Here is a 20,351-nt window from a genome sequence, read left to right on the forward strand (position 1 = left end):
GTTGAGACAAATTACAAATTAAATGCACTTAGTTACAAAAACAAAGCAAAATCTAATGCAAAGCATGCAATCTTTTATTCCTGCAGGATAAAATCTTTATTTCACAGGCATTAAAAGCTGAAACCAGGCCTCCAGAGATCAGCTCAGAGACGGAGCGAGAGGCTGGAAGCCGTCATCGCCTGTGTCGCTTGTGAGAACTTTCATTTTGGCACTTGTTAGCTGCTCCAAAGCACCCAATCCTTCTGAACTGACACAAGCATCAAGTGGAAATGAAACATACACCCACAAAAACCCTAAGCTTCCTGTGAAAGGCCAAAATTAACCCTAGCATAAACAACCGCAGGGACAAACTGTGAGGGAGCGATCAAGATGTGTTAGTCTCATGGCTGCTGGCTTGTTATCTCACAATGCAGCAATATAAACAGGAGGACCAACGTACAGACCGATGTAACGCCTGCAGGAACAAAACACGATGCTCAACACAATGTGGCTGGATGTCCCACTCCGCTTTTCCCCTCCAGTTTTACATTCCTTCACAGATTCTTAATAAATTGTATGGGAACATGTTTATGTGGTTTTGTATTTCTTCAGTTAAACTTCAGTAAAAAGAGAAACTAACGTTAGCATTTCCAATATGGGCTAATTTAACTGCACAAAGTTAATTCTGTTAAACATAAGCTACTGGATCCCAAACAGGAAATGGTTTTCCACAGGGGGAACATTTCCAGCACTGATAAACTGGTTGATTATTTTCTTAATATGCTATTAATAATATCACGTTGGTTTGACGCTGCAGTGATGCTTTGAGCTGTTACATCCTTTAACACATACAAGGCTTGTTTTTTTCACACTTATGATTATGATCAAAGAAAATGTTATGTCATACAGAGATGGTACTTAAATGATTTCGTTATTACGAGAATAAAACTATCCAAATCAACCTAGCTCTGGGTTGAAAGTATCAGCTCTTTTTTAAATCATGACTTTTTTATATTTCTTGAAACATTTTTGACTATTCTTCTTTGGAAAATAGCTTATATTTATTCAGATTGAATAGATAGCAATCATTAATGTATTAACTTTCAAAATTTGACACAAATTCTCAATTGTTTTTATGTTTCGACTTTGACTAGGCCATTCTGACACATTCTTTGATCTAAACATAGCTCTAGCTGCATGTTCAGGGTTGTGACTCAAATGTTTTTGGGGGTTGTTTGGCTCTCGTGGCCTTTGTTTGAGAGTACTAGGACAGGAAAGTGGCTAGACATGCAGAAAAGGTCACCAGGCTGGGATTCGAACCTGTGACGGCCGCATCGAGGGCTGAGACCTCCTTATGTGGGTTGTGCTAAACCCTTGCGCCACCACAGCACACTGTCTCAAGTGTTTTACATCTCTTCTCCAGAAATGCCTTCTGTTATTGAACTTTGTTAATCTTCCCATCAACTCTGATCAGCTTTGCCGTTGGTGGCAACGTGCGATATTAATTTTCACAACACATTTCCTAGTCCGCTCTGTTAGCTTTGGACCTAAACGGTCATGATGTTTGGCAGCCGTGTCTTTGTAGGCTTGCAGTGGTGCCGTATGGTTTCCATGTTGGGATGATGGATTTAATAATCCTGTTCAAAGCTTGGGATATTGATTTGAATGCAAAGAATGAGAAGTGAATAAATAAGTCCAAAAATAAACACATTTTTGGATATAATAACATAGAATCAAAAGATTATGAATATATGAAAAAAAAATCAGAGCATCAGTTCTTTATAGAATTGGAAATAAAATATGAGTTTTCAGCATTTTAAATATGAGACTGAACTAGATTTGCATACAATTACAACTCAGTTCAGTCATTAAACACAAACGAACCAAGAAAAAAAAAGAAACAAGTTCTATTCTTATTTCAATGTAATAATGGATCCTGTAACTGTAAAATCCATGTATTTTATCCCCTATCTAGGAGTTTGATTTTAAATGTACATGGATTTACATTATCTACACAAGTAAAGTTGATAAAAATGGGAAATGGACTTCAGTTTGTGTTCAGTGTCAGCACATTACCAAATACAGGCACCACATAATCCACTTAGCTGTCAAAAAAAGGTGTATTTTTTTAATCTCTTTATTTACTCACTGCAGCTGGTAAGAAACACACAAAGTGAACCTAACCTCCATTTATCACTGCCTTATTTGAAACACTTCCAGCCTTTCAACCACTTTACCCTTTTAAAACTCTGAAAACTTTTTACAGCCTCATTTGGCAGGAAATCAAACTCTTCACCTGCCATGTTTGTCTAGAAACTGTAGCTTAGATGGAACTTGCCAATAACTGGAGCCAAACTTGGCTGATGTAACAAAGGGACTTTCTTCACATAGAAATTATGTTTAAAAAAGGTAAAACATAAATTATTCACATGAAATAGACTAAAATATAGCTCAAGACAGATTACTTAAAGTTGTCAACCCTTTATGTCAATCATCTTGTTCATCTGACTAAATGATGAGCACGCATCAGGTCCAGGGAGTTCTTGGTAAAACACAAAAGTCACATTGAGTTGTCTTACCTGCATGTTTTCTCGGAGGTCGGTGGCCTCTCTGAGTGGCAACAGGGCTGTTTTAAAGACCTCATCCACAGCCTTGATCTGCAGCACTCTCATACTAGCATACTCTCTGCTCTTCTTGCCTTTCCTTACTGACAATCCCCTTTTGTGTGGCTTTCCTCCACCTCTTCGATTGGTTATGGCAACATGGACAAAAAGCAAAGTATGAGGCAGCAACTCTCCTGTCAGAGACTGTAGCGGCACATGGCGGAAACCAGGCTGGAGACACTCAAAGGGGATCGTATACTGGCCAATAAACTCATCTCCAATGTAGTCATCGTCTAGAACCACGAAGCGCACCATTGCGAGCTCAGGAAGGTTTATCTGAAACTCAAAGCTCTCATCAAACAGCGGGTTGTCCCCATTTTGGTGGACTGTTTTAGTCCTCTGTTCTGCACAGTCTGCAGGAATGCCGTGTATTTCCACGTACACATATGGGTCCACCACGTCTCCCTTAGCACCGGAGCCTTTGGGTTTGGGGAAATTTTGTCCGCTGATTATCTTGATGTGCAAGAGCTGTGGAGAAACCCCAGGTACTGAATCTTTTGTGTTGGCACTGAAATATGAGACCTGCTCCCGCATGATGGCCGGTCGGAGAACGTAGCCACTGTTGCCATTCTGACGGAACCAACCGATGTTCAAATCCATCATCAGCCCAGGAGTCTGGTAGTTCATGGCTACAATCTGGCAGCCGCACTTCCAGAAGTCTTGTGGATTCATGTTGCTAGAGTCGATCCGCATTGGGCTCGGGTAAACTCGTGCCAGAAACTTCTTGTTGTAGTTGACAAAGTCCCCAGGGAAATCACATGCACAGCGCGTGGCAAACACCTCATTGAAAGAGCAGAGCTCCCAGGGTTTCTGCTTCTGGAAAGATGTTGGAAAGTCTTTGAACTCCACAGATTTACACAGCGTCACCAGATCAGAGAGGTCCTTAAGCAGTGGGATCTTTTTGGGTGCATTAGTCTGCTGCTCTGTGGACTCGATGCTCATCCTCTGAGACATCTCTGCCCCCTCGTCCTCATCCGTCACTTCTCCTTCTGAAGCAGTGCAGTTTGTATCCAACTTCTTACCCTTCAGCAGGATCTTTCCCTTCAGCTCAGATGGAGATGGGAGGTAACAGTCCTCGAGTTTTGGAGAATCTACATGGATCCTGTCTCCAAGGATCTTCTTCAGATGCTGAAACATGACTTTCTGCTGCTTTACAGAACAATGGTTTTCCAAACACAGAATCAGAGGAAACTCAGAGGCAACAAAGGCATACTTATTGATGACATCTATGACGCTGCGGAAAACAATCTGTGAAGTCATTGTGTGACCAGTGTAGATAACGGGCTCGTTATCAGACCCGTCCCACACGTCCAGCTCCACACAGCGACAACCCATCTTCAGAGCACGGATGTACCCCGTCACATCTGAAGGACCTCTGAATTGATCCTCTATCAGATACGTGTTGTGGGATGCATTGATGTAGTAGTGGGACAGAGGCTGGTTCATGTCTTGGCAAACGGATTTGTGCTCAGGGTCAAATATGTGGCACTCTGCAGACATAAGATAGTTGGAGAACCCATCAAGAGAGAGCCATCCCTTTAGCTGGCCCTCTTTGGATGGTTCATACTTGTAAATGACATTTAAGCTGGTGTCTTCACTGACCTGAGCCATTCCCTGCTCTGCCTCCAGAAATATCATTAAGTCCTTAGTATCAAGAAACTCCTTATTACTGGAAAACTGAACAAAAAGAAAATAAATCTCTGGTCTTGTGCAAAGGTCATGAAAGACTTCAGCAAACTCTTCTTTTGTCACATCAGACCCACTTTTATCTTGAGCTTTGTGGAGCTCCTTGAACTTTAGTTCTATTTTCACATTTTTAAGTCCCGGGTTTAGTTTCTTTATTAGCTGCACGGCAGCACATATTGCTATCTGTTTGTTGTGGTTGACGTCTTCTTCATCGAAGAGGTCGCTTAACCAAGATGAGCGCAAGTTGTTCTGGCTGCTCTCGATCATATTCAAGGTATGCTTCCCATAAGAGATCAGGTACCTCAGACCAGTCACCCATATGTTGGCTACATCTGCTGTGTTTGCCACCAAGTCCAGGGACTCATAATTCTCCCCAAAGATGATTGAAAAAGCACAATCCTCTGATATCTGGTCATAGGTGCCATTAGTTCTAAAAGTTTCTGTATTCTTGCCTGTCCGGACCTCCTTGATGGACTTCACGTCTATCTTTGCCTTTTCAGACTCCTTCTTCGTTGGCTCCCACCTCAATGATTGCATGTCGGCGTCAAGAAGAAAGTAGCGGTGGTAAATGCGTGAATTGGATCGCACTTTTTTCAGCTCCGAGCCATCCACCATGGCATTGATGCAGTCGCTGACTCTGCTAATCTTCTTCTCAGTGGGCATGCTGCTGAATGAGACGGTCTTCTTTCTTTCTTTTCGTTGTCTTCCATCCTGTAAAGAGAGAGAAATACTGTAAATAAGTCAATTCATGCCTAGCACTGTCACCAGATGCTTTCAAATTGGACTCTAGAGTGTTTTAGATATCATTAAAGTCCTTATACCTTTATTCCTGTACAACAGTTGGCCATTGAACACACAAGTTTAAATTAGTTGAATATCAGAAGCATTTTCATTGGTAATTAGCCAATATTTGCTATCAAGGTGCTTCAAGGTTTTAAAAAATGTTATACTTTTGAAAACCCCAAAATTTCTTTATTAGGTTCCTATAAGCAACATACAGAAACAACAAAACTCAACGCTGTCCCTCCCCCACCTGGTGCTGTGCCTTTGAGCCAGACAGTCAGCTGCCTAAAATACCAATTCACCTGTTTGGAAAACTTTTCTGTTCATAATAAACATGGATATTTTCATGGCCTGCTAAATCAGAGGGCATTATCCATCACACTTACTAGGTAATGGCATTTTAAAACTACACTTGGCAAACTATGAGCAGCATGTCTGTTGTGCAGCCAAGGTTCGGTTCTACCTGTACAGAAAGTCTGACTGATGAGGCAGTTAATGGCAGCTTGTTATATTACTTTATTTTCTGCACAATAGACACTTGAAAACTACTACATTTTGAGGGTCTTGTTTAAATAGTAATGTGGCAACATAAATTTTACAAAGTAGCCTCCAGATGAACCATTGGACTCTTTGGACAGATGTGACTAAAGTGCAGATGTCTGGCTGTCATGTATTGTGTGATGTTAGGAGAAAACCAAAGATCAGTATGTTGCATTAGAACAAAAACTTCATACTAACAGTACAGTGCAGTAGTGGAGGGGTAATGCTCTGGGCTTGGTTTTGCAGCCACGGGATCCTGGCACTTCTTTTAAGGTGCAGCTCTGTTATATCACTTTCAAGAGTCGACTTTGATTTGGTTGATTTACATCTCCTCTGCACGCCTGAAAGCTTCCTGATTAACGAACAGGAAGCAGGAGAGCAGGCGCGTTTGGCTCAGCTGGTGGACACATCTGTTCTCAACTCCAGTTTACTTTCACTTTCAGTTAATTTGTAAGACAACTGCTGTCAGTGAGCCAAACAGGTTTGTTAAATTAAACTGGTTTGTGTCTCCTGTCATCTATACAGCTGTTTATTTCAGTGAATTTAAGCCGTTTTTACCTGTAAGCATATGCCCTCTTGTTGGCTTTCTGCAGTCAAAACAGACTGTCTACTGGACAATCTTAGAGTAGGGAGGATGTTTATGTGGATAAATATTTCAAACACTGCAATTTTGTTGCACAGATGAACAAAAAGTCTAAATGACAAAACTGCAACAATTTAAGAAAGTCAAAATACTTTTTCATGATAAAATGAGCCTAAATGTTTGGAAGAGAGAGTTTTTTTTTTTTTTTTTTTTTTAATACACGAAATGAAACATATTGAGAACAAATTGTCCAAATTACAATCAGTAAGGCAACAGTTTCACCAGTCATTATGGATGTGTTTCTTATCAGCTTGGAAAATTATCGACTTTGGTAGAACACAGCGGTTTCCGTAGTGTGACTTTTGTAAAGCTATTGTTATCACTTCAGTCCTCAAATTTTTTGATTTAGTAATGAAATAGTTTCAATGTTTTTTTTTTCTTTTTTTCAAAAATTGTCATTATTCTCAAAAATAAAATGTTATCTTTATAATCAAATTTTGACGTTGCGTAAAACAGACCAGAAAAAAAAGCAAAGAAAAATGAACCCTGATACTCCATTACAGAAAACATATGACAAACTGACCACAAAAAGTATAAATAATACATTTTGAAGACTGCACTAATTTAACAGAATAGACTGGGGAAAAGAATAACAGGGGAAACATGTGAAGCTGCTGAATAAGGACATAGGGTTGTAAAGCAGAAAAATCCAGCTCCATGTGCAATTCTGCTCACTGTAATTAGGTTTAGGCAGCTCGCTACCTCCCGCAACGAGATTGCAGCTCGCTCACCACATTTTCAACTCTCTCAAGTAGGGCCTTGCACGTTACATTGTCCTGCCTGGTTTCCGTTTGTTCCTGCTGAATATTTTCTCTTTCGAACTCACAGCACCTACTCTGCAGGGTTGACTTAAGGTAGCTGTCGCTGCTTATTATGGAGATACAACAGGGAATATCCCCCAGGAGAGTGTCGCCCACTCGAATCCAGCAGACGGATGTTGATAATGTTTTTCCTTTTTTTTAACCACAGGAACACCATTTCACATTCTGGACTCTTAACACCTATTTTGCACATTCTGACAATCCCATTTAGCCATAATGTGTGAGCCTAATGGAGCTGGTTGATACCAAAGGAATCTATTATCTATGATGTCGGGATAAAAATAGCCTGTGCTGCTCTCCAGCAGAAACCCTTGATCTTATTGTCTTTGGGGAGCGCTCAGACCCTTCCAGATTCGCATGTAATTAGAATCAGATGTTGACTCTTTATATACTGCAGGACTACGACTTCAATGTTTTCTTCTTTTAACCTTGCGCACTTAAAAACTCTATCTGACAATGTTAACGATTATAAATTTGACTGGTCTGCTTACTGTTTCCCCTGTGATCTCTGTGCACAGTCATTACTCAGCAGCTCCTGCCAGAGGCACACAGGGATCTGCTGCGCTGTGGTGCACTCTGCTTACACTTCTTTGTTAAACACCAATACAATTAACAGGTGTTAATTGTATTGGTGACTGGAGGAGAGTGTAAACCAGCTTGGCTTAAAACAACGTTTTCGAACTGGTGGTAAATGTCTTTTAATGTAGTCCTGGAGAACAAAGACTGAAAAAATGAAAACCACTGATGGGGAATCAACAAATCTCTCAGTCTTGTAGACTTTCTGCAACTTCATTGTGCAGAAGAGCAGCTTAAATGTCAATGCATGACTGCAGATAATCCTCATCAACAGAGAAAAGGACGAGGAAGTTTTGTCTTCATGGCAACGCTGAGCTGCAGTCACAGAGTGTTATTTAAGGCATACTTCAGGATTTCCTTTAGCCAGTAAAAAAAATATCCAAACAATTGTGCATACACTTTTTTTTTTCCTTTTGACTTAACGTTTGCATGAGTGGAAGAATACTTCTTATGTAACAGTCTCTTTTTGGTCGGGTGGTAGAAGGTGTTCGCTGCAGTTTTAGTCCTAAAATGGTGTTTAAAATACAAGATGCGCTCAATCGGAGAAAAATATTATTAGCTTCACCAGACAGTAGTTTCACAGGGAACAGAGTCTTCCATCTAGGCCAAAGACCTTATCTACTCATCTCTTTGTCTCTAAATTATCTTCTGACAGAGCTATAAACAAGATTTAACAATCTGAAGAGTTTAATCTTTTACAGTGTCTTCACATGAGTTGTTTATTGCTTATAAGCATGTTATGAGTACTCTATGAGGACAAGCTGAGTATTTCATAACTGAAGAATTGCAGAACGAGTGAGAACATGTCCTGTCAGAGGTATCGATCAAACTCTGCGGTTACACACAGTCCACACAAAGAACACTTTGTATTATTTCAAATTACGGGCAAAAATACATTCACTCATCCATCATTTCTGTAATAGAAGAGCACCTTATTCTTTGAGGATGAAATAGTTAATGATAATTACACTATGATTGAGATTTTGCTTGTCAAATTTTTAGTCTTTCTGCTGTTTCACAACACACATAAATTCTCCAATCTTGTATTTAATTTATGACTGAATAAATTATCTTGTCGTTTTTTTGCAGCCAAACCAAATGTCCTAATAAAGATCCAAACCATATCTGATTTAAAAACTTGTCAATGCCAACTTTTTTTCTCCCAACTTAAATTCTTACAGAAGTTTTAAATGGTAAAATAAATGTGCTCTGATGAAATAGTGCTTAATCTAAAATGTTAATAGTTTTGTGTGTTTTTAATGACATCTCATTCAAAATGTGTAAATTCATATTTTGCACCTGCAAGGCTAACGTTAGCATGTTACTCTGTTTTGATACGACTCAAAAATTTGCCTCAGAAAATTTTTTACAACAAAGTTTCACCGCAACCAAAAAATTATGCAAAATAACAGAAATGACATTGATTTATAGCTTTTATAACCTTACTATGGGCAAAATATTCATACCCAAATATAATGTTGTTCTTTTAAGTATATTTAAAACCATCAGTAGAAGAAAAAGTTATATTTGAGCAACAATGTGATTTTTTTTCATAATAAAAATCACACAATCAGTCTACCCAGGTTGTTTTTTTGGTGCAATTCTTCACCGTATGTTTGCTGGCTGACATGTACAGAGTGAGAGGAAGTGTAAAAAATGAGTATGCAAGATGAAGGAAATAAAAAAGTCGAAGTATGTCCAACTGCTGACGGATCCCAAAAGGGACTCTGAATCCCCTAATGGAGTGAAAATCACATTATTCTGGCTCAATGAGCAGTTATGAACAGATCACATGGGACCCATTACTCTTTGCTCTACTGTTCCAACTACGCCATCATCAACTGTAATGGCCTGAATCACGCTGCACCATACATTAGCTTTTAAGTTCAGCTTTGACTGTTGATGGTAACGTAAATCAAAAGAAGCGATGTTACTAGTGTTACTAGAAATATGTAGTGCACAATAAATAAGGGTGAAGTGTGTGTACTGCTGTCTGAATCATCTTCTAAAGCTGCTGTAGATGACGAAGGTGGCAATACATTTTCCTCTAGTACAAGTTGAAAAACAGGCCAAGGATATGAATAAGCTCACACGCCTCCCAAAATATTAACACTCAAATTCCACGTCTGCAGGTTTGGATGTTCATGTCTAAGGATAAAGGGTTGCTCCGCATTTCTCATGTCAAACTTTTATCCTTTTCCAGACTCAAATGACAGAGCTCTAAATTCTAGCATGGAAGCAGCAAACACAGCGAGGAAGGAAGGTTGGGAGAACAAACCAAAAGCCATATTGCAGAATAAAACACAGACGAAAGAAGGAATGAAGTGAGAAAGCTAGGAAGGAAGGAACAAAGGAAAGATAAAAGAAAGGAAGCTGCAAACAAAAGATGAAAGGTCTGGTGCACAAATGGATGGATAAACAAACAGACTGACAGATTTCTGAGCACAGCTTTTACACCATCAGATAGGGAATGAAGTCTGGAAATAAAATGATTATATTCTTCCATACCTGTAAAAACCTAAATCAAATGCAATGGCAAAAGGCACTCTGGATAATCAAAACTTAAGAAAATGCTAAATAGTGTTAGAGTCTAAACAGTTTTATCTTGGAGAATATGACTGCAACTCAAATGTCTTCTGATGTGAACCAAGGTTAAAATCCAAGATGTGGCTTCACACATGAGTGTTACACACAGGTTGCAAAAAAAGCCACTTCTGTTCCCCCAAAAAAGACAAGAACCCAATCAAATCCTGCAGGATGTCCAAATATAGTAAACAAAGACCGGTGTGAAAGTTATTTTCCCAAATTCCCTTTCTGTGAATTTGCTGCATCCTTTTTAGAGAAGAAAACAAGAATCCAGATATCCTGCATTTAGGGTTTCTTCAAATCCAAGGGAGTCTGTTTCCTTTGCAGAAAAACACTGCTGTGGACAAAGATTTGGATCAGTATTTTGGTGGTTTGGGTTTTCCAACATGGTAGAGTGCTTGTCACATTGCACAAAAGATTAAAAAAAAATACTGAAATGAACCTTTAGTAGGGAAGCTTCAACAGATCTTAAACCTAATGGGAATCTGTGACCAGTTGTCAAAAAAGATGGAATAAACTTCAATAGCTAGTAACACAAGAACTGGTCACAATTAATCAAAATCTGGGCCAAACAGTAATATCACTGGAACAATGGAAGCAGTCCTTTTACATACGATTGATGAAGACATATGAAACTTCTGATGGCATTTTTTTCTTCATTGTACCATAGAAAAGTTACATATAAATGCTGACTCCACAAAACTGTGTCCCGGTGAATGTCTGACCCAGATTTGAAGAAAAGTCCCTAAACATTCATGAGTTTAAAACAGATGTTCTGCCTTCATCAAGTCTCGAGCTACAATGTCAGAAGCACATGAGCGCAGTGAGTCATACAGAAACCAACTTATGAAACCAAAGACGAATGAACGCACCAAAAGACGGTTGTGGTCAAACCGATGATGCGTGTGACATCACTAACTTACACTGTTGATACAGAATAACAAAATGCCACCAGGTTGTCAAGGCCAAAACGGTTCGCTCCAACTAGAACCACAAGATTTAAATAATTGGCGATGTAGTGTTAAATGAAAGTAAATATGCCAGTTTCCTGTTCACACACAGGAATTAATAGTTTCAATATTACAAGTGAGTCTCTATTCCATTCACTCCAACACTTGACGACTAAATCAGACTTCAGTCTGTGTTCAGTATGTGAACTGATGAGAATCTGAAAATGATCGACTGAACTGTTGACCTGGTGACTGGTAGTCAATTTGTTTGACTTTTCTTTTTAAAGCTCCATGAATTTATTTTCCCTTTAACATCTTCTAAACTACTTGAAGCTACTGAGATGCCTTTAATTTCTGTACTTCCAAAAAACCTTTGCAATCTATTTGCTGTGACTTTAGCAATATGCAGTGCTCTGGCTTTCCTGTTTTTGGTTTTATCAGCATTATCTAAAATGTTTGATTTTGATATAGTATTAATAGCATGCATTTATAATGCAATAATCCCCCAGGGGAAGTTTTCTGTCTGGCTGAAGTGAACGTTGTGGGACTGTCTGGTTCCCCAGCTAAGGAGTCGGAGCCCAGAGGAGTTTACACTGGTACAAACCCAGCTGCTTCTCTGTGCATTTCATAAAGATCGACTCGTGTGAAAATATCATGAACTTCAGAAGCCTTCAAATTGGGAAAAAAAAGAGCTAATTTCACCAATTTCTAAAATAAGAGATTTTAAAAGCTATTAAGCAGTTTGACCAACATCCACTGATAAGTGTTTTTAAAGTGCAGTATTCTGCTAATTTAATTTTTTACATTACATTGTAATGTTATCCTCTGTGTGGTCATGCACTGTGCTGCTGATTTACCCAGGCTCTGCCTTGGGGCTTCAGTCCACACCAGGACTCACCTATAAAAAACCCCTCCCTCATTAAGCTCCTTCAGACTAGCAGCAGCAATTAGCAAACACCTGGTGAACCTGTTTGTCTGATGAGACTTTAACACTCCTAAGAACTGTTGTAAATGGGATCAACGGTTGACATGGAGAAGCACTGTTGTGAAGCTGTCCTGAAGGGGGACGTGTCAGGAAGGGTAGGAGGTTCTTAAAGAGGCAGAGGCCAATTTTAAAGCACGGGAAGTTAAGTTTATTTTTAAGTTTATACATGCAGTATTTACATAACAGCTGGAGTAACTTATTTACTTAACTGTGCTGTAAAATGGTACCATGTCCCTGGAAAATACATAACACCGCCACTTTAACTACCCAGCAAAAACATAATACTCTACACTCACTCTATTACAAGCTCAGCTTCAGTTTACCTTTTGTTTCTCCAGATTTTCCAAGTCTCAAGGCTTTAAATGTTCAAATATCCACAATGTTTATGTACCTGCTTCCAGGGAATAATCAAGAAAACTCAACTATGTCATAACGTTGTTTAAAATTCAATATTCATGGCCTTTAAACACAGTATTTACAAAGTACAGGCCGATGCATGAGAGCAAATGCCATTTACTGTTTCTCTAATGTCTCCTCTGAGTTCACTGCAGTGTGAGCAGAGTTTAAACGATAGATCTCATTGAACAGCTCCAGCAGGGTGTTTAGATATAAATACGTCTTCTGCTGGTTTGGCGCAACTTTACTTGGTGATGTTGAGGCAAGGATGTAGATGTGGATGCAAGCAAGAAACTGAAAACAAAAAGTACAATCACTATCTGTACCTTCTGCAGAAATAAGTTGCAAGCAAGAAACTCAACAATTACTCAACTAATACTTTAAGCTTAAAGCATTGACCAACCAGTACCAAGTTAGTGGGTGTTGCAACAATGATCCCAAACTTTGTGTCAAAACTGGGCTTGGATTCGGGCTTACATAAAGATTCTGGGCTATGTTTAAAAGATAAATAAAACCAAATGGTTCAAATGAATAAATTATACCAGCAAGAACAGTTGAATTAACTCAGATAATGCCAGAAGCTTGTTTGCTTGCTAAAAAAAAAAGCCTAAATTGTAAACTTGTGTACTAAATTCTTGTTTTTCAAAGTTATTTCCACTGGACATTGCACAATAATTTCACAGTGGAATAATATTGTTCAACTAAATATTTGAAAAAATGACTTAAACATTCTAATGTTAAGTAATGTTGAGTAAAATGTTCAATGTCACCACAGATGCTTCTTTTGATTATTTTTATGACATGAAGCATCTTTCAGAGAGGGATCATTTGTTGATAAAGGTGCATATTGACTTTATAAAATACTTTAACACAGGGACAAGCATCTCTTCAGCCAGGAGTAAAATCTATACAACATTGAATATTTTTTAAGAGGTTGAAAGATGGTTTACAGCAGATGTATATTTCCCAGTGTGCTCTGCAATAAACGCTTTTAGGTTTTACTGCTGCTCAAATGTTAACAAAGAGAGCGGAAAGAACGGTCAGAGCAGTGACTGGAATCGGTGCAGCTAAATATGTTAAGACATCCATGACAAGGTCAAGCTGAACATCGAGTGAGTCAGAAAACTCACACTTCATTACCTGCCAGATACATGCAGTTTCTTTGTCAACACTGAGTCAATGTTGTATCAACTTGACTGATTCGTGCGCTGAGCCAGGTAGTTAGCCGGCTGCAGGGATATCAGCCAGAAATACCGAACTGAGACGAGAGAAAATTACCTGATCAATATAATTACAATCATTGAATGCTTCCTTTACAATTAGTGGACCGTTTATTGGAGCTAAAGCCTGTCTAGCTCAGTTGTTAACGTCAAAAAATGAATCTTCTAAAATGATGCTTGGCTACATCTCTAGTGTGTGTTTAATATATTAAAAAAAGTAGTTGAACAGCAAGTGTCTGTGTGAAGTACTTGCCCTGAAATTTAAAATAACCAGTGGATATACTTGATAATGGGCTTAACTTTGTTTGCCACTGTTATTTGCCAAATTATTCAACATTAAGCCTAATTGCCAATACATTATTGGGCTAATTCTAGTTTAGATGAACATGCAAACGCTCAACTCACCACATTCTTGTTAACGGTAAAACTGTCAGAGCTTTTGAAACAGAAACCTTATTAAACCATCATTACCTGTGTGGTCGTATGTACCGTTTGAGCTTTCACTCTGCTATTATTAGACGTAACGAGTTAAGTAACTGTACATACAATCAGGGAAATCTCCATGTCATTATATGAATCTTTCATACTGCAAACCAAACATTTTTTTTATATTTCAACACATATCTTCAAAAGAAACATATTGTAACCGTCTCGGACCTAAAAATGAATCTTTTCTAAAGAACAATAACGCATCCAACATGTGTACCTACACTGCTCCTACATGCTGTCCAATCTGCTATCCAGAAAAGTTGCATAAAAGTTCAGGCTTTGATGGGTGCATCCGTGCATGGGTAGGATCTTGTATTGATTATCCTTTTAAAAATATCCCACAGCAATTCTAGACCACGCAACAAAGGGGAATCATTTTCAGATACAGCTCATGCACCGTCAGACCAAAATGTAGCTACAAATTTTGCATCCATGAGACAAGCAAGACGGACATTATGGCAACAGCCCGGACCTGACAGCATAATTTGATGCATCATGGTTAAGCCTGTGAAGTACTTGTTTGGACTCTCAGCACTGCTGGTCCACCATAATTAGCACATCATTTTCTCTTTTTAACAGGGTGATTCCACAGTTTTTATCTCCTGGCAGAACTGCGAAAAGGCGAGAAAAAAATGCAGACAAAGGATCCGAGACATTCTATTTATTTGACAGGATGTGAAGTGAGACACAAAGTGGGAAGCAAACTGTAACCGTTGGGTCATTATTGCTTCTGCCACCAGCCACCCACTTACAGGATAGTTACAATTCACCAATGACTGCACTGTTGTGTGGAAAATAAACGTAGCCCACAGGAGCCTCAGAAGCCGTTATGTAATTTAAAAACGTGGTGATCTACTTTTAATATTGTTATATTAATTGCAATATTTGGAGCACAAGAAGATTTTTAATTAAATCAGTGGAGACTAACTAAAAATATCATTAATTATTTAAGTCAGCAAGACACTAATCCCATTTACAAGTAATTAGGTTTACTTTCTATTAAAATATACATTAAAAATAAAAGAGCTAAAAATACTATACTGTTTGAAGAAGTACATAGATTATTAGTCCTCGACGCAGCAGTCAAAGGTTCGACCCCTGACATCTTTACTGTTGCTGCATATCTACCCATTTTTTCTTTTTGCTTGTTTCCTGTCTGAATATTGCGAATGAAAGCTGCTGTAGTGTCCAACGCAAAGGTCAAAATCTGTTCATGTCAATTAAAATTGGTTTCAAAGAAAAATGGAAGGCAAACGTTTGAACATTTAAGCTAAATTTTAAATGCTGCTGGCATATGTCACCTTTAGCATTTTGTTTTTTTCTAATCCATCTGCCTCTTATGGAAAATAAGTCCGATTTATGCACTTCTGGTTACTTTGTTGACTAAAGAATCACACATTTTTTCTTCTCGGGATGTTTTCACCATGTTAGCTGAGTTTAAAGCTTCCAGCAGGAACTCAGCTTGGCTGAGCTGCTGCAAGAAGAGGATTTTCAGGCAAATATCTTATTTTGATTATTTTGACAGCCTTATGCAGAAGACACTAAAATGCGGCTGCACGATATCAGATATTGTTGAATACTGTGATGATAATCCGCTGGGATTTTTAATATGCCGTCTTTGCGAAGTAGTTTCATCAATCCTGTCTGCATGTGGACAGAAAGTGCAAATGCAGCAGAAAAGGACATTACTTTACACCACAAAAGGCAGGTACGGAACAATCAGTTCTTCCTAGCAGAGCTCTGCTCATCACTGAGGTCTGAGTCAGACCTTCATGTTGACTTGTACTCTCCAGCCTCCTCAGCTTTTCTCCATTCTGTTTCAAGATAAGCAACAGTAGGCCATTTAATCTGGGGAACTAAGTGGCAGATAAATGGATTGCTGTGCACAATGCAGTGGAAGCAGACTGCAATGTGCACAGCGATCCATGCAGAGAAGCCAAGGTTAAAGACTAAAGGAAAGAAATGGTACAACATGACTATCAACACAGAAGGGAAACCAACATAAACCATTGTTTATGTACATAAAACTGAGCCCTAATCAACATGGTTTGATTAAGATTTATTGGACAGAAAGTCATGTAACCTGCATGCTTATAAAGCAGATTATCATTAATGTAAAAGGATATGTAATGGTTACTTTCTAGGTGAAAAACGCTATTCTGAAAGGAAGTCAAAACCCAAGCATCTTTTTAAAATCCTCATATCTGCCATCAGATAGACCGTCTTCAGAATATGCATGTGCACACCCATAACGACGATGTACAGCTACCAGGTAACTGCAAACTACTACAGCCGAAATACTACGTGAGTGTCGTTGGTACTGTCCCAACCACATCCTCCCATCACTTCAGAGAAATACTTTAACAAGAACTCGATGCTCTGATGGTGAGAACAGCAATGTTTTGTTACCACTGGTACCTAAGCTTTATAACCACCACCTCGCTGCCATTTAAACACTTGTAGCTGGTAGGAAAAAAAAAAGAAAAAAAGCACAACTTGCTCTACATGCAGATGAAGGCATGATGAGCAGCAGCTTTCATTTACTGCAAATTGGTTAAATCTGTTTCCCACAAAATAAATTGCCAAACAAACTGCTGCATCTTTAAAGAAGAATGTGTTTTGTGTGTTTTGCTTGATGATAAAATAAACTTTCCTTTGGGCTCGGTTTTTGGAGGATCATTCATATTTGTTACGGATGACATGATTTGATCCGTTTCCAATCATGACTAAGAGCTGTGCCTGAAAGACCTTGGTAGCACAAGTCTAAAACGAACAGATATTCGTTTTAGCTTGAAGTGATCTCTGTGTCCTGACTCTGACTCAGTGAACATTTAACCCATCTGTGTGCTGCATTGCTAATCAAATGCCACAACTGTCACGTTTAAATGATTTGAGCGAGTTTCACTTCTTTCTTGCGCCTCATCACGACGCCTTGCAGCGAGCCGCCTGACATGACAGCAGAATCATTTAGGCCAATGAACATTTTCATAATGATTCCTCCTTTGGCACTGGACCAGTATGCTAAACTGAACAAAGGATATTAGAGCCTAAAGCCGATGAAAAAACAAGTTTTAAATGTAAGAAGCCTTTTTCTCCCTTCTGACTTCATCAAAACGCCAACTGTCTTTAACAGGAAGAAGAAAAAGACACTAATCGTAATTAAGTGAACCTGTGCATCCCGACGGCAGACATCAGCAAAGACCTTACTTAAAAAGTGAATATTTTCTTGAAATAAGTCTCAACTTGTTTGGAGACACAGATGGCGATCTTATGAGACAACAATTACCTTGACAGAAACATCAATACTCCCCCAATCAATACACAGGCAGAGGCTGGATTAATGTCCAACACCAACACTGTCAAGAATGCTAGTTTACAGAAAAGACAGATTGTCTAATGTAAACCAAAACACTCCTAATTTAACCACTCACATATCTGCTAATAGTACTAGATTATAAAGTTCCTAAATGAACTTAAAACCCTGGAGGATCTTCGTTTACAATATATATTCTGATAAATTACAGACAGACAATAGAGCCAATATTATTTAAATCTTTGACACCAAACAGTAATTTAAAAAAAAGGCTAAATAAAGTCTCTCATGCAAAAGTAAATCAAAAAGGAGAGGCATTTTGGTTTGGTCATGTTCACAGGCAATAAGATCAGAGTAAGAGAAACATTCATATCCATGAAGTGAAAACAAAGAAAGAAAGAAAGGAAGGTTGTTTGCTGAAATGGTTTGACCGATGAGTAGAGGTTCAAAAGATGAACTTTTTTTCTCTAAATAAAAAAACGAAAGTGAAAGGTTGGCTTTCTACATTTGCAAACCCTGAGATTTCATGCACATTTTCACACTCTGACCAAGACGAGTGCAGAAATCCCTCACCATGCTTTAATCCATGTAAAATAATTGTTTGTTCAACAGACAGCAGGCTTGAAATTGTCAAAACATGCAATGTTTGATCAGACGAATGCATTTCAAAGAATACTCTTTCCATCAGTTATCTCATTGAGTTATCTCATTGTACTAATTCAGAGCTCACTAAGCTACAAACTGCATCTCTGGAGACCTTGAATAGACAACAGAACCAGCATCAAAGAAGAAGAAGCCCAATCACCATCAAAGCAAATCAACTTGATTAAAATCCCAAATATAGGTGGCCATGAGTTAAAGAAACTTAATTTGGTTCAGAGAAAGGAAACATCTGACCAGTAAGTAAGAGCTCTTGTCCAGTTCTTTGATTTCACCAATTATGGTTCTTAACTTAGTAAATAGTTTCTTTTTCCTTTTCATTCCCCTTAATTAAATCAGGTATTTAGAACTCTGAAATATGAGTGAAAGCCAATTTGAGCTTCAGAACTAGAGAGAAAAAACAAAACATAAATTAAACCTTAAATCAGAAAATAAAACCCTGAATGTTCATTCTCAGTTCCTTTTGGAATTACCCTTTAACGGAGCGGGATTATGTTTACGGCACAAACATTTTACAGCACAATCCATTGGTATGGAAAATGAGTTAAAAAAAAAACCATTTCCTGGGTAAAAGTAGAAAGTGGCTCCATATGTTTATTCTTTCACAATGGATGCTGAAGTAAAGCCTTTGAATGAGACAATCTGCACTAAAAAATATAGTGTAAACACACTGATAATAACCGAGGGCTCCAATAAAGATCAACAACAAAACACTAAATCCAGGTCCAGATTACCATCTGCTTAAAAGAAACAAACCCTTCTGACTTATACTGAGTGTGCCTGAGTGGAGCACAGCTCAGACTTGAAGAGGGAAGATAATGTAGCACATGAAATCAATTAAGATCCAGTAAACTCTTTTACTGGATCTTTTACTCAGTCCTACTCTGATCAATTTAAATATTAGTTTCTGTACACAAACTGAGGCAGAAAAAGAATCTTTTTGGTTGAAGCCACTTTTACAGAAAGCAGCATGTTTACACTTTTATGCCAAAAGGTTTTCTGATGAAGAACAATCTGCCCTTTCACCTTGATGGCTCTCCTGTTGTACAACACATAGTGACGAGTTTTACCAGGTATCCCTTCCAAAGAGAAACTTAAGTACAATTTTAATCAACAGACACAAATAAACTCAGTGCTAGAATTTATATCTTCTAAATATCCAGCATAACATTTTAGTACCTGTACTCTTTTAGTCAAATCATCCACACATACTGTTGTCCAAGTCATATTTAACATGAATACTACACTCATATTGATAACACAAGTACCATCATACTTGATTTCTTTCTTGTCCTTTCTCATAGAAAGTACCCCTGGTCACATGCTGCTGTGTTTTTCTCACTTTCTCAGACTGTATTGAAATGAATCTGGATTAGTCTGCTCCATAACAGACTTACTCTGCAGAAATGAGATTACTTTTCACTGTGAACTGGTGCAATATAAAGTGAACCGGTCCATACAAAGCCCACATTGCTCCCAGTAATCACTCTGGAAGCATCACTAAAAGAGTCCAGAAAAGTTTTTTAAATTAAGCGAACCATCGCCTCTTCTACATTAATTTTTCCTCCACTGCTCTTCATTCTTCTGACTGACGCCTACAGCAGCATTCACAGGGTGTGCATTAAAAATCTGCTGACTGTGGCAACACCAACATCTCTCAAAGGCTTTCAACATACTGTCAACTAATGCAATGCAAGGAAGTGTCAACATCTGCTGAAGCAATATTTCACGTGTAATGAGAGAAACAGAACAAAGTTTGGACTAAAAAGTATAACTTCAAGATAATTTCATTGTGATGTCCCAATTAACACATATTTCCCATGAACTAAATGTCGATAGCAGAGTCACGTCTTGGTCAGAGGTTTTCTGAGGTCAAGTTTTTGTTTTCTTCCTCAGCAGCATCAGGCAGTCGGCCTCTCATAAATGAGAGCAAGTCAACATTAATAACTTTTTATGTAGCCATGCATACCAACTTAATAAAATACGTGGCAATAAAATTGCCTAAATTTAGCTTTCCATAAATATGTACAGACGTGTGTGTAGAACAAGATTTAAAATTCA

General features: G+C 38.4%; 1 protein-coding gene and 1 long non-coding RNA gene across 5 annotated transcripts in view; one reads left to right on the forward strand and one right to left on the reverse strand.

The window, feature by feature from the left end:
* plcl2 (phospholipase C like 2) overlaps positions 1-20,351 on the reverse strand; it is a 51,442-nt gene that overhangs the window by 21,663 nt on the left and 9,428 nt on the right. For all 4 annotated transcript variants that reach the window (XM_015034749.1, XM_015034748.1, XM_015034751.1 and 1 more), the window contains one exon: positions 2,559-5,039. In XM_015034749.1, coding sequence (XP_014890235.1) covers positions 2,559-5,039 — 2,481 coding nt within the window. The remainder of the gene's footprint in view (positions 1-2,558; positions 5,040-20,351) is intronic.
* LOC106948874 (uncharacterized) lies at positions 3-8,883 on the forward strand. The gene is made up of 4 exons (XR_001425270.1): positions 3-1,373; positions 1,551-1,552; positions 8,550-8,557; positions 8,873-8,883. It is a non-coding gene; the product is annotated as an uncharacterized LOC106948874 (long non-coding RNA).

This window comes from Poecilia latipinna, unplaced genomic scaffold, assembly GCF_001443285.1.
Source record: "Poecilia latipinna isolate Pla-1442-1.1 unplaced genomic scaffold, P_latipinna-1.0 Scaffold310, whole genome shotgun sequence".
Lineage (NCBI taxonomy): Eukaryota > Metazoa > Chordata > Actinopteri > Cyprinodontiformes > Poeciliidae > Poecilia > Poecilia latipinna.